This window comes from Leptidea sinapis, chromosome 14 (genome assembly GCF_905404315.1).
Source record: "Leptidea sinapis chromosome 14, ilLepSina1.1, whole genome shotgun sequence".
NCBI classification, from domain to species: domain Eukaryota; kingdom Metazoa; phylum Arthropoda; class Insecta; order Lepidoptera; family Pieridae; genus Leptidea; species Leptidea sinapis.
The window spans coordinates 9,020,933-9,038,973 of NC_066278.1; the positions used below are offsets into that span (position 1 = coordinate 9,020,933).

At 34.0% G+C, this 18,041-nt stretch overlaps 1 protein-coding gene across 1 annotated transcript; it reads right to left on the bottom strand.

Moving 5' to 3' along the window:
- Positions 1-1,492: 1,492 nt before the first annotated feature.
- On the bottom strand, positions 1,493-3,096 carry LOC126967904 (uncharacterized). Its single transcript, XM_050812604.1, has 2 exons — positions 2,331-3,096; positions 1,493-2,234 (listed from the first exon to the last, which is right to left on the bottom strand). Exons 1-2 carry the CDS (start codon positions 3,030-3,032, stop codon positions 1,920-1,922), a joined length of 1,017 nt encoding a protein of 338 aa, XP_050668561.1. The 5' UTR covers positions 3,033-3,096; the 3' UTR covers positions 1,493-1,919.
- Positions 3,097-18,041: the final 14,945 nt, after the last annotated feature.

Genomic DNA, 18,041 nt, shown 5'->3' on the forward strand with positions numbered 1-18,041 from the left:
TTTATTCCCAGTCCGTGGTGTCATTAAGAAAATCGTTTATGCTATAATAACCTTTCCCACACAAACATTTTTTAACAATTCTTTTAAATTTCGTAACAAATTTGTTTTGTACATTTTCTGGGATCATATTGTAGAAGCATATACATCGCCCAACAAAAGACTTACTAACTCGACCTAACCGAGTAGTAGGCATAACAAGTTTATGTTTGTTCCTCGTGTTAATATTATGAATGTCACAGTTTCTAGATAATTCCTCAATGTGCTTATGAACATACATAACATTATCAAAAAAGTATTGAGAAGAAACAGTCAAAATGTTTATTTCTTTAAATTTTTCTCTTAATGATTCTTTAGGACCAAGGTTATAAATCGCGCGAATACCCCTCTTCTGCAGCACAAAGATGGTATTAATATCGGCCGCTCTGCCCCATAACAATATACCATAGGACATAATACTATGAAAATAACTAAAGTATACTAATCTCGCCGTATCTATGTCAGTTAACCGTCTAATTTTCTTAACCGCATATGCTGCAGAACTAAGCCTATTCTCCAATCCTTCAATATGGGGCCCCACTGCAATTTTATCATTCTTTTATTTATTTATTTAATACATCGCAAAATCCACAAAACTTAAGTTATAATAATACTATTGTAGAACTTACTTCTAATAATTGATTTATAATAAGGCGTGGATTTTTGTGCGTGTGTGGTTTGGTGTGAGTGCGTGTGTGTGTATTGTTTGTGTGTGTGAGTATGTGTGTTTGTGAATTAAAAATTATATAACATTATTAAATTTATACCTTCCTTTAGATTGTTATTCTTCTTTAAACAATTATTGCTTTCAACTTTTATCTCATAGTGATCACTTACAATCTCTGCAGAATCTTCTTTTAGTTGATATTAGGTATATGACATGTTTATGACACTAATATGACTTCTGGTTGTATCTGACAATAAAACTAAGTGATCTTATACTAATAATATGTACCAGTTTGAAGGTATTATTAAGACGAAAGATTGAATTTTGACGGTGACGATAGGACTTGGGATGCCGTTTCACCGGTCATGGGCGTAAAAAGACAGGCAATTGTCGACTAGTGCCGTAGCAAACATTTTACCTTCTGTCGTGACCAATCTAGTTTAGTTCGCATTTGCAGAATGCCTTAAAATTAACCTTGCTAACTTTATTATATAAAAAAAAAAACTTTTATTCCACAACACCCCCATAATACCTCACCTAATACTTTAGAACCTTGAACTATATGACCGCGTGCACCATAGAACTGCTCGTAGAAGTAATCTCTAATTTAATCTGCCACTGATCAAAGTTGTGATACTTCTACCGTTGATAAAAACAGTTAGATTTGTTTTAAGGTGTATTAATAGTAAGAAATCTATTTAAAGCAAATTAATTTACCACATATAATGCAGGGTTATGTAGATAACAGAACACTTTAGCATAAATAAATATTTATTATATTAAGCATGTTGTTGGTATCTGAGCTGCCGTGCGCCAATTGAAGTAAGATTATCCAATCACGGATGCTTTCTCCGCAGCTGTTGACCCCGGCCGGGCGAGCGACGCCGGGTCAAACGACTACCATTCAGCTTGACACGACTCGTGCCTTATCTGCTTCCATATTATTTACCATAATAGGTATATGTTTTATGTATATTCACTCACAATCTTACTTATTACTTTTGAAGGTAAAAAAAAATCAATTTTTTCTCTCTCTATGTGAGTTGTCCAATGAATGTATTATATTTTTAAGGGTTTTATTTCAACTTCATTAAGATACAGTTTTTTACAGCATCAGTTTGCTTGAGGAGAAAAGTCTGGTAAACAAACATACAAATGTTGTATTTGTAGTTCCGACTTTTAAAATTCCTTGATAAATATATCTTAAGCTTGCCTCTCACTTTTTATGTCCCTTGCCTCTATAACTTTCAATATCTTTTACAGAACTAAGCACTTTCTTTGGTAATTTTATACATGGATCACGCCGCACTTGCTTCTTTGGACACTGGAAACGTTTCATTGCATCAGCTTCGAGCTGTCGTGTATTATCGTTGATATTCAAATAATTTTGAGATTTTCTACAGTTATCGTGATATCCCCTGTAGGCGTTTTGTTGTTTGCATATTGGCACGGACAGTGCTTCTTTATCATTAAGACGAGTGTTGAAAAAATCTGATCTGCTATAATTTCTTCTTGTGTATATTCGTCCTAGCTGCGGAATTGGTAATAACTGAATATTTATTGCAATGTCATCACTTATTCCTTCATTGTATAAAATCTTTCTAGAAGGCTCATAATCGCTACTAACCTCAATGTTACTAGGACAGATTCTTGCCTTCCCTCTTGGCACCTTAGCACAAGAGCTAGAATCATGGTCTTGCACACTACGGACAGCTTGATGAACTAACATTTGGCATTTTTTATCATTATGTAAAAAGCCAGTACTGTCATTTTTGAATATTGAGCCCGAAATGGGGTGAGCATAACTATAATCATCTTTTACGGCAATATCATCAGTAGATAATGAAATGCTGGATGTATAAGCTGGGTTGATAGAAGAAGACACTCCGCAACATACATCAGTCACACGTGGAGTCATCGTCCCAGTGTCACAAAATCTCATTATGTTCTCCTTAAAGTTTGTTAGGTGATACTTATGTTTTGGACATTTTACTTTGGTACACTGTTTACAATTACATGTAAAAGATTCGGACCGGGATGCTTCGGACAATGAATTAACTGAAGGACTCCATCGTAAACTTCGTACAAATGCGGGATAGGTGTGCAGCATATTATTTCGCATAGTCATATCAAAATTTGAATCATTTTTATTCCTGCAGCCATGGAAGGTATTCAGTTCCTTATTTTGTATTATACGTCGTGCCCTGGAACTTTCAGCGGCTAAAATATCTACATCATTAGAACTGAATAAAAGCGGTTTTTGTGACTCCTTTCTCTTGTAATTTTCATATTTTAAGCCGTTGATTTTTTGATGCATTTTAGGGTGCATAAAATTGTTAGAAATTAGTTTGTTTACATTCACATTTTGACAAATTCAAGCTTTTCTATCAATGTCACGCCATTACATTACCTATAATTCAAAGAAGTGGCCGAATAAAATTAATTAGTCGTCTGATGATCGGATGAATAACATTAAATTAATCGTCTACTAAAATTCTTTCAACGACAAAATTCTGCCAATTTTTTTTTCTTATTTCATGGCCTTGGATGCTAGCTAGTCCTTCAGTCGAAATGCAATTTTTTTAATTTTACGAAGGATATTTTAAAGGATTAGTAAGATTAGTTGAATAGGATCTTCATTGGAAAAACTTTATAGCCCATTTCATCCTTCTTTATGTTGTACATTCTTCAGCTCATGCCAACTCTCTCAGCAATGTATCTGACGATCCCAATAAATTTCTTCTTGCTATCTATAGCCGCACTTATATATTCGACATTTTCTTAAAATTTATTCTATCAAGTGGAAGTTAAACTTGCACGGTAAAATTTTACGGCACAATGAAATAAAAGACGAGGTGAAAGTTCTTTCTATATATGTCATTACAACTAAGACTTGTGAACATTGAATGAAAGAAAAACAAAGCATTCATTCCATTTAGCAATATTATATTTGATTCCACCCTTACATGCTACTACGTACAGAATGTCAAATTCTTGTTCGCTTAATTGAATGGCCACGGTGAGCGCACAACGTAGGTTAACAGCACAGAGTACATATAGATACACATTTCAGTACATGTCATAACAACACAAAATTTGCGATTATGGAACGAAATCGGTTGACGGGTAGCGATAGTCTGTGCTTTTTTCCTTCAAATAAAAAAATGTAATGTAAATTTTGCGAGTTTTTTATAAAAACTTCTGCAACTCCTTAATCAGAATTCTTACCTAGACTCAGAATAAAACGAAAGAATTCTGATACTATTAGTATAGCTTACACTGTTGAGGAGCTGTTGTATACCCAGATCATAGACCCAGTAATAATGACGAGGAAAGTAGATGCTCCAGTTGTACGTGGATATAATGACGCTCCGCTAAACATACACCACCGATAGAGCTTCTTTTATTTCTGGGCACTAGAGTGGATCATATGTTGACCCTAGCAATCCGAAGATTACTTTCGATCAATGGATCTGGTCTCTTCAGTATTCTTATAATTAACTTAAATTATTTGAATTCGATATGGGAGTTAAAACTTCTCAACAGTTGCATGCATGGTAATGGATTCTCAAATATTTTAAACTTTATTTGTAAATAATATAAATGATATGAACAGAATATCTTGTCGTAAATAGTATTGAATCAAACACTTGCTTACAATAACAAATACATTGGTCGGTCCACAAACAGCTGATGCGACGGAAGCACCTCGTTGATGACCAACCACTTCAATTTATAATCTCGCGACTCGCGACAGGGGATTGAGTAACACACTTACAAGATATTAAACAATTCATTCAGACATACTCCACCTTAACTAGCAGCGACATTCGAGTCATATGACTGCATACAAACGTTTGTCATGGCTAATATTGACCAAATCAAGTTGGGCCATCGTGATGTCCAGTCGTGAACGGTAAATGGGTTGATGAGAGCTCAGTGTAGAACGGTAAGGTGTAGCGAGTGTATGCCAAGATGGCAGATGCGTGTAATTGTGTAAGTCAAAGATCAGAGGAAGTTCCTGCGGGCAGCTGCGGGGCGCGTGCCCGCCACTGCCGCCCGTTCCTCTGTCCTCAGTGTTTACTCATTGCGCTGGCCGCACTGGCCGTAGACTAATTGAGCGTTTGTCATCTTATGATTAATTATAATTAGAAATGTCTTCGGAGTCAGCGTCAGCACATCTGTCTTGTAATTGAAGTTTATTTTTATTATTTATACCTATTACCATTGCTTACACGTCTTTGTTTTTCTGATTTTTCACGAATTCACAGTATGAGCACTTGTACCATTGCAAATCTTAACTTTTGTAACAATTTTTTTTCAATTTGGTAACAAAATTCTGTTTTGTACATTTTCTGGGATCATTATGTAAAAGTATATACATATATAGCCCAATAAAAGACTTACTAACTCAACTTAAGCGAGTAGAAGGCATAAGAAGATAATATTTGTTCTTCGTGTTAACGTTATCATTGTCGCAGTTTCTAGCAAATTTTTTAATATTCTTATGAACATAAAGAGCATTATCAAGAATATCTTGAGATCCAACAGTCAAATTGTTGTTTGTCTTTAAATTTTTCTCTTAACGATTCTCTAGGGCCTAGTTTATAAATAGCGCAAGCAGTCTATGAACATAAAGAGCATTATCAAGAATATCTTGAGATCCAACAGTCAAATTGTTGTTTGTCAGTTAATTGACTAATTTTTTTATCCGAGTATGCCAATCATTCAACATAGGTGCCCCATTGGAATCAAGAGTAATGCCATGAAATATAGCAGATTCCACCGGTTTTACCACCTCTCCATTCAACAAAACATTCGCATCTACATTTTTGACATTCGGCGCGGTAAATTGAATATATTTAGTTTAATGACTAATTAACGATAGGTTATTGGCGCTAAACCAGAACACGATATCAGATAGAGCATTTGGCTTTTTTTCACTTTGAATATGATTGAAGTGTCATCTGCAAACAATACCTTGTGTTTCTTTTCTACAAGGTTAGTTAGATCACTTATGTAAATTAGGAAGAGGAACAGTCTTAGAATAGACCCTTGTGGTGCCCTCATACTTAGAGGAGTTACAGGATATCCCTTGTCATTCACATCGACCTTCTGAATTCTATTATTTATATATGATATTAGAAGATCCAGCGATGATCCTTTTAAACCAAAGTGGCATAGCTTCCTGACCAGGGTTGCATTTCGAAAGCCTTAGATAAATCACAGTAGACTCCAGGTGCATTCTGTGATTTCCTTTTGAATTGGGTGGTTAATGTTACTGTCGTGATGTGTGACGCAAAAAGTGAAAATCATTGAATAAAATATTTGAATTTGAAAATCTTTGCACTCCACTCTTAGCCTAGGCAGACCTTTTACGAAGTTCAATGTATGCTCACAGTCACAGAAGGGTAAAATAGCTTGCTCCATTTCTCAACACTAGTCGCGAAGAGTATAGTGTTCAGCACAATTTAGGTAAGATAAGTTTTTGTTGATGATTTTGTAAGACCCATCAAGTACCCTTAATATATTCTCAATCCAAGAATAGTTTCAGCTGTAATGTATAGTCTTCTTTTTGCCCCTACACCTGTATTTTATATTTTTGTGATTTTATGTCCTCCAATTCACAAACATCCAATGAGACGTGCATGTATAGGAAATATTATCATTGTCAAATACAACTCAATGTATCCGAACGAAACATCAATTTAAACATACTTTAAGAGTCGCTGTCAACATATTTTATAGACAATACATAACTTAATCTACTTAGTGTGTTCAACTAAATAAGTAAGGGCTCGTAAAACACAAATTAACCCGTGGTAGGTCGCAATTAAAATTACAGCAACGATTATATCTCGGTTATAAAATATTTATCACCCATAAAAATGGGAGAATGTGTCTATTTCAGATAGCATAGTGGGTCCGTATCAATTACCGGTAAAGTTACGCGTTACGCGCCCAGTAATAAAGTATTGTTTTAAAAGAGATTCGTGTGGTGGTTCTTCTCTCACTTCTATGTCACTTTGGAAGATTAAGAACCATTTATTGATGATAATTGACGGAACTGCTACACGATACGGTCGGTCAATACATAGAGGTAACCGGAACAAATATATGGAACAAAAGCCAAAAAGGTAAGAGATACCTTAATAACTATAGTTATCTGTTCATCTAGATCGATTTTTTTTTATGGAAGAGAGGACAACCGACGAGTCACCTGGTGTGAAGTGATCACCGCCGCCCATATTCTCCTGCAATACCAGAGCAATCACAAGAGCGTTGCCGGCCCTTTAAAAAAATGTCCGCGCTTTTTTGAAGGTTGATGATATAGAAGACTTATCCCCACACATTCCCTCAAATTATAAGTATGAAACACGATATTTAGTCCATGAGTCAAGAGTAAAGAGTATTTCGTCTGTTTATCCCATTCTTTATGCATTCTATTTAACTTTACGTTGTGTTGCCACTTACCAGGACATTTTAAAACAACTTTAAAAACTAATAAAAGCGGTAACAAAGCGATGTGTAAATAAAATATTATGAAACAGTGGGAACTGCATCCGCGGTCCGCCATTAAAAATATTATGGCCGTGATCAATTTATAAACGTTCCCAAATTCTCTGTTATAGAGTTTGTTTTGTGACATTTATTGCTGGCGATGTCAAATACTACTTAACTTTTATGTTTATTGTAGACGAAACAATTATTGTGAGCCATCGTGGCTGTGCCGCGGCCGTTGTTACGTATCTTAAAAGTGAAGTACAATTGAACTTTATTGCTTGTTGACAGTAGGTAATTTTGTATCAATAATCATTGGGTTGTGCTTGCAATAATTTTAATTATTATAATATATGCGATATCATTTTAACATAAAAAAAGATGTGTGACCACACCAGGCGTGATAACTTCATTAAGGCGTGTTTATGAACAATATTACAACGGACATTTACAATATTCTTCATTTATAAATTTTGATCAAAATAGTTGGGTTTCTTTAATATTTTGAAGAGCATATTCGATATTATAATATTTATAATATATATAATGACTAGTTAGGTACAACAAATTTACAAGAAATTTTATTTTATTTAGAATAGAATATATAAGAAGAAATAACTTTATTAGCTATGTAATATAACGCGACACACAATTTTATTAACAAACAAAACATCTTAAAACAATAAATTAAAACAGAAAAAGAAACAATTTAAAAAATAGCACTTTATTATAGAAAATAAGTAAAAACACTGTGATTTATTGCTACAAGGAGCTCTCTCAGTAGGGTTTTTAAATGTATTAGAGCTTTAGCCACCAACACAACACTAGTTTTCAGCAGCCCCTCGTGACATTTGGAGCAGACAATTAAATTCACAAAAATAAAAAGTTTAAACTATTTTCATTACTGCTAGTCTTAAGTCAGGATGACAAGTGATTTCCATCGCTATTACCATACACACTTGCGTTATCACCACTACATATATATATATATATATATATATATATATATTTATGTTTACTTGGTACCAATGAGCATGACGTCGGTCCAGGTCCTAGGATATATAAGGTAAGACAAACGTCATCTTAGTTTCTATTTCTTCTTCATTTATGTTCGCCTGGTACCAACTACTAATAAAAAGAGTGTTACAAAGTCAATCGTAAAGACCAATCTCCTCTTTTTTCTCTTCAAAAAAGTTTATTTTCATTTGTCTTTTTAATTTGTTCTTCTAAAGCTGTTTTATTTGGAGCCAATTCGATTCGAAGCTTTTTAGCTAATATTTAAGTTAATTTTCATTTCATTTCATTTCATCAATTATTTGTAGTCCCATTGTATACCCATACATAAGATGTTACAAATCACAATAAAAAAATATATATACACAATATAAATTGATATCTAAATAATTGAAATTGGTTAAAATATCAATTGTGTGAAGCATCTGAAAGGAAGTCTTTTATAGAATGGTACGATTTTGTCAGTAGGAGATTAAATAGTTTCTTTATTGTCGTAACTTGTTAGTTGTCTTTGTATAAATGATATTTGATTAGGTTTTCGACACAGAAAACAAAAATGCGTACACTTTTATAAGAAACCGACGGTGCTCTAGTGATTCGGCTGGTCTTGCAGGAAAATGTGGGTTACAATCTGTTAGCATCACGAACGGGTCACCGTTCGCTCGCTCGTCCTCTTCAATAAAAAAGACATTTTTGCAATTCTTTTCTGTTGTTTTTTCTAGAATAACACCTGATACATTGAATGGGAATTGTATTATAACACATGACGCGAGAACCTCTAATAATATATTAATCAATGGTTGCCTGTTGACGCCTTGAGAAATCTTCCCACTGTTCAAGGTATCATATTCAATGACGATGCTATGAACATGTCATGCAAAAAAAATAATCTAATATATAAAATTCTCGTGTCATGGTGTTAAACTTTGAACTCTTCCGAAACGGCTTGACCGATTCTCATGAAAGTTTGAGTGCATATTGGGTAGGTCTGAGAATCGGACAACATCTATTTTTCATCCCCCTAAATGTTAGGGGTGGTCCACACGAAATTTTATTTTTTTGACATTTTTTTTTTAATTTGTTTGATTATGAGTCAACATTAAAAAACTTCAAATTTTCTACCATCTACGATCAACAGTTACTTTTGTATCGCGATTTTAATATCGGCAATACAACGTTTGCTGGGTCAGCTAGTATTCCTATAAAGTTTGAGACTGGCCCTTGACACTTTCGTCAACAAGGGATATCGTGTGCCATAAGCACAAATCATCGTCAGTCAGCATCATATTTAAGTATTTGCCAAATACTTTACAGTAATCACGACCATCATGTTCACGAAGCATCCTTACACAAACAATGAATTCAAGCTCTAAAGGTTGATGCATCCAATATACGATAATTTATATTTATACAGTTTCTTCTTTATTACTTTTTATGAAATAATTTATATTATTTAAACACAGCTATAAACTAATTTGTTATGTATATTATAGCCATTGTAAAATAATCAATTTAATTGAAATGAGTGAGCTAACTTTATTAGAACGTATGAAAGAAATATTTGTAGTGACGGTTCAAAAGCGCTTAGTTTAAGCCTAATTGAATAAAGTTTACTTTGACAACACAGTCACGGTACAGTACGATGAAGTGGATTTACTCCTAAATAAGAGGAAAAGAATTGGTGCATTTGGTTAGAACTACGACCAGATATGCTACATACTCATGCGTCCAAAGTTTGAATTCGCACGACACGCCTTCAAGTTAGGATATCATCCCCAACATCTGGATGTGTGGCGGTCCTACACAGTGCGGTTTTCAAGAAGCTTTCTTCCACGTACTACAGAACTGTGGAATGAACTTCCTTGTGCAGTGTTTCCGGGACGATACGACATGGATACCTCCAAAAAAGCACCTCCTTAAATACCGGCAACGCTCCTGTGATTCCTCTGGTGTTGCAAGAGAATGTGGGCGGCTGTGATCACTTAACACCGGGTGACTCGTACGCTCGTTTGTCCTCCTTTTCCATAATTCCCATACCATTTTATGACTAGATTATTGTTTCCTTAATAACTCGTTAAGCGTTTTTATTGAACGTAAGATGCAGTAGAAGCGAACCATTAACTCCTATCCCCACGATGCACATCGCCACCACACTACCACATTACGCCAGGGTCCTCGCCCGCCGCCACCATCCCGATAACAAACTCATAAAGCTCGACAGCAATGGTGACCTAAAACACATTTAACTATCATGCAATTAAAAATATAAAGATACTGTCATCCGCGTTAGCTACCATAACACGTGAGACTGTTTTAAGAAATTAAGAATGTTAATTTGGAACAAACACAACGAATACAGGGAAACATTTACAAAATAAAATGTGAATAGATTTTTAAAAAACTTATCTAAATATGAATATAATAACACACCTAATATCATTAAAACAAATATCTAATAACTAACTAATAACTTATAATAGTTGTTTTAGACAAACGATAAAAACAGGCCAGGAATATTGGCTTAGTGTGCGTTACAAGCTACGTCTTCCACTCGCGATTTGTATGACCCGTTGTGTTTGTGTGAATTGCTCAAAATACGAGGTTAGTTCTGAATTCAATTTTTCCAGACGTTTTCACAGCTGTCATAGTCTATCTAGACGTATATATGATCTAAGCTAAAAAGCTTCAATATTGGTTATAAGTGAACAAACTGACAGCAGTCAGTTCTAATATGCATAAGTATACATATCATTTTTAAGCTCTGATGATAAGAAATGATGAAACCATGACGTTTACCTAGTATTACCCGTCCATTCAACCCAAATATGTGGGATAGGCACGATGACTAGTCCATTCTTTAGCTTTTGAACCCGCTTGTGGTGTTTGGACGACTTGTTATATGAACAAAAACGTATTTATTTTATGTTTATTTTGACAGAAATGGCGACAATCATGTTTTTGGAGAATCGGCAGCTAAAAATTGGTTCTGTCACGATGATATAATTTATTTTTATTTGTATTTATAATCGTAGATAATGTATACGTTTAGATAGAGTGTGACAGATGTGAACATGTCGAAAAAATAACGGTAAACAGTTAGCCTTTATTTTCAGCAACGCGACCACAATAAGACGAAATGACTAACAGATTGCGAGAGTAAGACGTAGCTTGTCATGCACACGAAAGAAAACCTGGCCTGTTCTCATTATGTGGCTCAGCACGAGGCTCTATCTAGACGTATAAATTATCTAAGTATCTGATATTCAAAGCATTTTGCAAGTTCAATACAATTCATGTATTAGATAGAGCACCATACAACTCTAATTTGTTATTTACATATATAACTTAATAAATAAAAAAACTTAACTATAAGATTGGCCGATTAATATTTTGTGTGTTCTTCTGACGGCTTAGCTTTACCGAATATAATATGGTATACTTATAGTTTCACCAAATCAAATTAAAAAACCGTATGGTGTCGTGGGACACCGAATAGGAACGAAGTTCCTTATTATAAAAATATAAATTTTGAGTTCTATTATAATAATATGTTGTATATAGAAAATTAGTTTAAATAATTAATCTAATTTTCTATATCGTTAAAACAAAAAATAGCTTTCGTTAATTTTTTGAGAGTTTCTCAATCCTAGTAATGGGGCAAAATTTTATTTAACTTATATATTTCTCTTCTCCATTCTTTATTAGCGCTACAATCTTTTGTTAATTTTCAATATTTGAAAGGAAGCTTGTTTTATTTTGTTTTTTTCATAGTTATATTCTGTTGTAAAAATTATCTAAGTATGTTAACTATTCAGGACTTCATTAGGAGCCAACGTTTAGCGCAGTAATATATAATAACATCGGCCTGCCAACTCTCTCGGAGATGTTAAAGGAACTAGCTGCCTTTATATCGAGAGTTAATTTTGGGTGTCAGTATATATGTTCATCAAGACTGAATATATACTGAGCAGATATATATAATTTCAGATCAATCGATTCAAAATCCAGCTGAAAAACTTGAACAAAACATAAAAACGCTGTATTTATTTTTTTATTTTATGAAAATAATGGAGAAGATAAGCAGGACGTTCATTTGATAGTTCTTGTACGACCTGCCGGGCAGTGCCGCTCAGGATTCTTGAATAACACAAAAATCCTGAGCGGGAATACAGTTGCACTCGTCACCTTGAGACATAAGATGTTAAGTCTCATTTGCCCAGTAATTTCACTAGCTACGGCGCCTTTCAGACCGAAACACAATAATACTTACACAATACTAGTTTACGGCAAAAATTGGTGCTGTTGTGGTACCCATAATCTAGCTGGCATTACCGTAGCCGTGCAAAGGAGCCTCCCAGGATTCCGCTTAGGATTCTTGAATAGCCAAAATAATTATGAGCGGTCCATTGGTTGATTAGTTAATTAATCGTAATTAAACTGGACTTAAAATTATATCCTTAGTCTCACGACAGCAGTTCATTTCAAAGCCATTGGTGTCGAATTATAAAGTATAAAACCTCTCACATTTATCTTGTGAATCAAAAACGGAATGTAGTTCGGTTAAGCGTTAAAAGCGCTTTGACTCCGCGAATAATTTGTTCTGAGGTTATCACTTATTATCAGCGCGAATTATGAATATTTATTTATAAATACCCTCGCATCAAAACTTATCACCTTTTTAAAACGCAACACGAAATAAGATAAAGTAATTAAGAAATTCACTCGGATATCTTGATTTAAGACAGGTATAATGGATTTGAAGGTTTTCTTTCATTAGGGCAGGTGGAGTGAACACAGCGTATTAAAATATTATAATATTAATGTTTTATTTTGGCAAGCGTGTTCTTGATACGGTACCTGGTGTGGGGTTGTGTGGTCCAATTCAAGCGCAGTCGAACTTTACTAAATATAATATTATTGTATTATTTTAGAAAATGGATTGCTAGTGTCTTCTTTGACATAACTTTTTATAAACATTTCTACATTGCGCTGCAAAATAAAGATATTAAAATATTTATTTAATTTGAAAACTTATGAGGTGACGATCATATATTTTATGATATGGTGGTGCTCCATCTGTTTCCTCAACTGACGTGCATAGGGATCACTTGATAGTAGTGGAATAGTGATAGCATGATAGTGAAAATATTTATGCTACTCGGTATATGATAGTTTATAACAGATTACTTATTAGGTTTCCTGGAGCTATGGGACTCTGCTGGTGTAGGACGAGACATGTGTTATCTTATCACTCTCTCTTCTCTACTGATTTCTTTGCTATTAGGGTCGACATGATGGGATTTGAAGGTCCTCTACGGAAACTCACCAAGATTGTCCCGGTGCCTTATATATACATGACAGGTGAGTCCAAATCTAGCACATAATGTAGAAAAGATTATGTTAGTAACATATTAAAAATAGTTAACCGGTTATCTATGTTTGATATGTATTTATTTATTTTACATTTATCAGTGTTTCCAGGACGATACGACTCGACACACACAGCGTGTACACTTCTCTAAAAGCTGGCAATGATCCTGTGACACCGGAGTGTTGCAAGAGAATGAGGGAGGCGGTGATCACTTAACATCTGGTGAACTGTACGCTCATTTGTATAATCCATTCCATATAAAAATCTATTGCGATTTATTTAATATTCGCTAATTTTAGTTTCGTTAAATAGTAACATGAGTATAAAAGTAATACCTCGATAATGTTATGACTTGGACCTCTAGCTAGGCGTGACCCCGGCCAGCCAGCAGGGGTCCCGTACGCCGCTCATCAATTATTGGAGTCCTATAGTCGCTCCACCCGTGGCTGCAACAGGTGCCATCAGCCTGACGAACAAATCCAATCGTTCCGGTACAAACAGTACCTATCAATCTATACCTTTATTTATACAATCATTGAAAGCAGTAAGACATCAAAGTTTATATCTAATACATGAAATTCACGTGTCCCGGTGTTTGTTACCAAACTCTTCTTTCGGAAAAGGCTGAACCGATTTTTATGATATTTTGTGTGCATATTGGGTAGGTCTTAGAATTGGCCAACATCTATTTTTCATTCCTCTAAATTATAAGGGTGACCCACTCCTAAATATATTAAAATTTTCGCCCTTCTACGATCCACAACTATTTTTGTATCGCGGTTTTATATTATTCTGTTCCATCCATAAAACCGTTATGGGTTGCAAGATGGCAGTCGAATACAATAATTATTGTAGTACAATATATTTGGTAGGTCTGAGAATCAGTTGCATCTATTTATATACCCGAATTTTCTTTTATATAATTTATAATACAATGTTTGCTGGGTCAGCTAGTAAACGAATATAAATAAACAAACGTTTATCAGAGTCTCGAAAAACAGAATTCAATAACCATCCTACGGTACCTACTCGTACGCCACAAACTGCAATGCCATTCTCACCATCTGGATTAGTGGCGTTTGTATGTACGATGAACATTTATACATATAAGATCATAGTAAAACTTTATACACATACTAGCTGACCCGACAGACGTTGTTCAGTACAAATAAAATACAATTTTTTATGAATTTGTCAATAATATTTCATTACATCCAGAATTCCTCCCTGTTGTTATAATGAAATTGTTTCAAAGCAGAACTGTCAAACCGTTTGTCAAATATTGGAAATAAAAATAAATATGGGTCCCAAATCAAAATAAAACCATCCTATCACTCCTTCCATCCATGTTGGACTAAACTACACTCCATGAAGTAATCCCCATTAAAATGCGTTCATTAATTTACGAGGATACAAATATGAAGACACTGGATCAGAAAGACAACCGCAGTATTTGCTCGATATCAAAAAAGCTCAAATGTTCTCATGTTTTCTCTGGTTTTGTAGCTACTCTACTCCTCTGTCAAACCGTTCGTCAAATATTGAAATAAAAATAAATATGGGTCCCAAATCAAAATAAAACCATCCTATCACTCCTTCCATCCATGTTGGACTAAACTACACTCCATGAAGTAATCCCCATTAAAATGCGTCCATTAATTTACGAGGAAACAAATATGAAGACACTGGATTAGAAAGACAACCGCAGTATTTGCTCGATACCAAAAAAGCTCAAATGTCCTCATGTTTTCTCTGGTTTTGTAGCTACTCTACTCCTCCAATGATTAGTTATTTTTCACCATAAAATAAACCAATATAAATGTTTCATTCTTTCTAATCAAAAGTCAAAGTCAAACAAACTTTATTCAATTAGGCTTTGATTAAGCGCTTTACGTCAATATAAATAATTATTTTAAATTACTGATTCTACTAACGATATGTGCGGAAAAAGTTGAGCTCGTTAGAAGAACATACAAGAAACTCAACAGCCTCTCTTTTCAATCAAATAGATTATTTTACAACGGCTGTAATATACCCAAATTAGTTTTTAAGGTGCTGCATCCAATATATGAATCGTGTTTAAGTGGTATAAATTATTTAATTAAAAGTTATAAAGAATAAACTGTATAAATATAAATTATCGTATATTGGATGCATCAACCTTTAGAGCTTGAATTCATTGCTTGTGTAAGGATGCTTCGTGAACATGACGGTCGATATTACTGTCATAATTAGTAATTGCATCCAACAAATATTTTATGTAATTTACAATATCAGCTATCCAACGCGGAAATGCTGCCAGTATTTTAGGTACGCTTCCACATAATGATATTTTTAATTTTATGTAGTCATAGTATTGTAAATATAGTTATGAGATTTGTTTTGTTTGAATAAAATATCTGTCATTTACAATATTTTATTGTAAATAGATATTTGTAGGTATATAAATATGTCTAATATTTATATACATACAATCTATTCATTTTTTCGTTAAACTTTATACGAACCTCTAACGCTGTTGTCAATTTTATGCTAGACCCTTAAATTTAGGATTGGTCTCAGCTGCGCTCCATCTAGATACCGAACTACCTAAGAACAATAGCTTTTTTATTACGGCAACTGTTAGATGCTTGCGTGCGTGGCATCTTGACACTCAATGACATCTTTCAAATTTTGTAACATACGCTTGGTGTTATTTTACATTGAAATTAATAAAATACAAAATACTTACTGATGATATGTGATCCCAGTGTCTTTCTTATTTCTTGTAGTAGTATTTTTACAAAGTTTTACTACGTAAACCCGGCATTTTAGTTTCAATTACTAGTATTTCAGTGTTACAGAACATGTGGCACGTCAAAGCCAAACAGTGTTCAAGACTGGTTCGAATACGCCCACATGGGCGTAGTATTAGTTTCCGCACATTGCGACTACGCCTGCGGTATCTAATTGAAGCGCAGCGGAGACCAATCCTTAATCTAAGTCTAGACCATAATGTATGAAACAGTTGCAGTTTCATAGGACTGAAACAGTAAATAATTCCGGCAAAATGTCCCGTGACAATAATAGTATGAATAAACGTAACTTGGGAATATAATATATGAAATGATGACGTCATTGGTAACAATATCCATGTTACATAACATGTCTAAGGACTACTTCAAAATATAAGCATAACTTATAAAGGTGACCCAAATATGGCTTGATCTTGACTCTCAACTCTTTGAGTGTTTGTGCTCGTAAACGACCGGCTCAAATGTGTCATAAATTATATTTTACAATTGTTTATACTGAGTTTTACTGTAAACAAAGAACAGACTCTAACAAACCCGCATTTTTGAGACAATGCTGGCATTGTGCGCTGTCACAGTATTTTCTGTTTCCAGTATTATTGATATCAACTAATTTACATTTTGCATTGAGGTCTATTCATAATAATATGCATTTTAATGTATTGAACAGAATAACAGACTGAAATTATATATACATACACGTATCAATTAAATTTCACCAGGCTAAATCCGATTTACCATAAAAGCTCGAGTAACCTTGCAGGAAATTTATGTATAGTTTATGATTTGAATAAACAATTGTCTGATCTGTCTTCGCCGGGTAACAGAGGCAAACTTAGCTTAAAAAAATACGTCAAATAAATAGTAATAGTCTGACAGTCAATTGATACTACCCGGGTGGGTTAGGTAGGGTTACCTACCTACTGTATTCAATAACTCCTATGTTTATTTTTTAAATAAATTCATATACTTTATTTAACATTTGAGTATTATTAATGCATCACTTTAATTTATTTTAATTAAAATAATTTGTTAAAAGATGAAGCTTTAAATTGTAAATGTTGATTTAAACAGTGGCAATGACTTTACAGCCACTTCTTCTTATTGAAACAGGACCTTTTGAAGTGGTGGTATATGGTATAATGCATAAACTTTTGACGTTCATAAGTGTTACTTTTTTGATCTAAATGAATAAAGTGATTTCGATTTGATTTGATTTACCATTATTATTATGATTATTATTATTATACGTAAAACGGAGTGGATAGAACTCCAGGGTTTGTTCATATACCAGAATAACATTTTTTGTCAAACTAATTTAACATTCCGTTTCATATTTATTTGTATCGCAAGATAAAATTGAATTCAGTATGTGTCTAGCTCGTTGTTTCTGTACATACATACTACGCCTCGGTTTGACGATATTGATAGATATATATTTAATTCTTGCCGTTTCCGTCCGCTTTGCTGGGCTAATTTTAAAAGGAAATAAAGTAATGAAGCAACATTGGAATTCGAAAAATAAGTAGTCATAAACCATCTAGGATAAATTTCGCATCGAATGGTGGCAGGTTCATGTCGATACGATCAGTGGTTTAGTCTTGAAAGATCCTCAAACAAAGACCACTTTCATTATATCTTATCTTATAATATACAAGGT

Bases quoted from the DNA above. Each gene is read 5' to 3' on its own strand.
- LOC126967904 (XM_050812604.1), bottom strand. From the start codon at position 3,032: ATGCACCCTAAAATGCATCAAAAAATCAACGGCTTAAAATATGAAAAT. The intron at 2,235-2,330 runs GTTAGTAGCGAT...CCAATTCCGCAG, and splicing joins TCTGTCCTAGTAACATTGAG to CTAGGACGAATATACACAAG.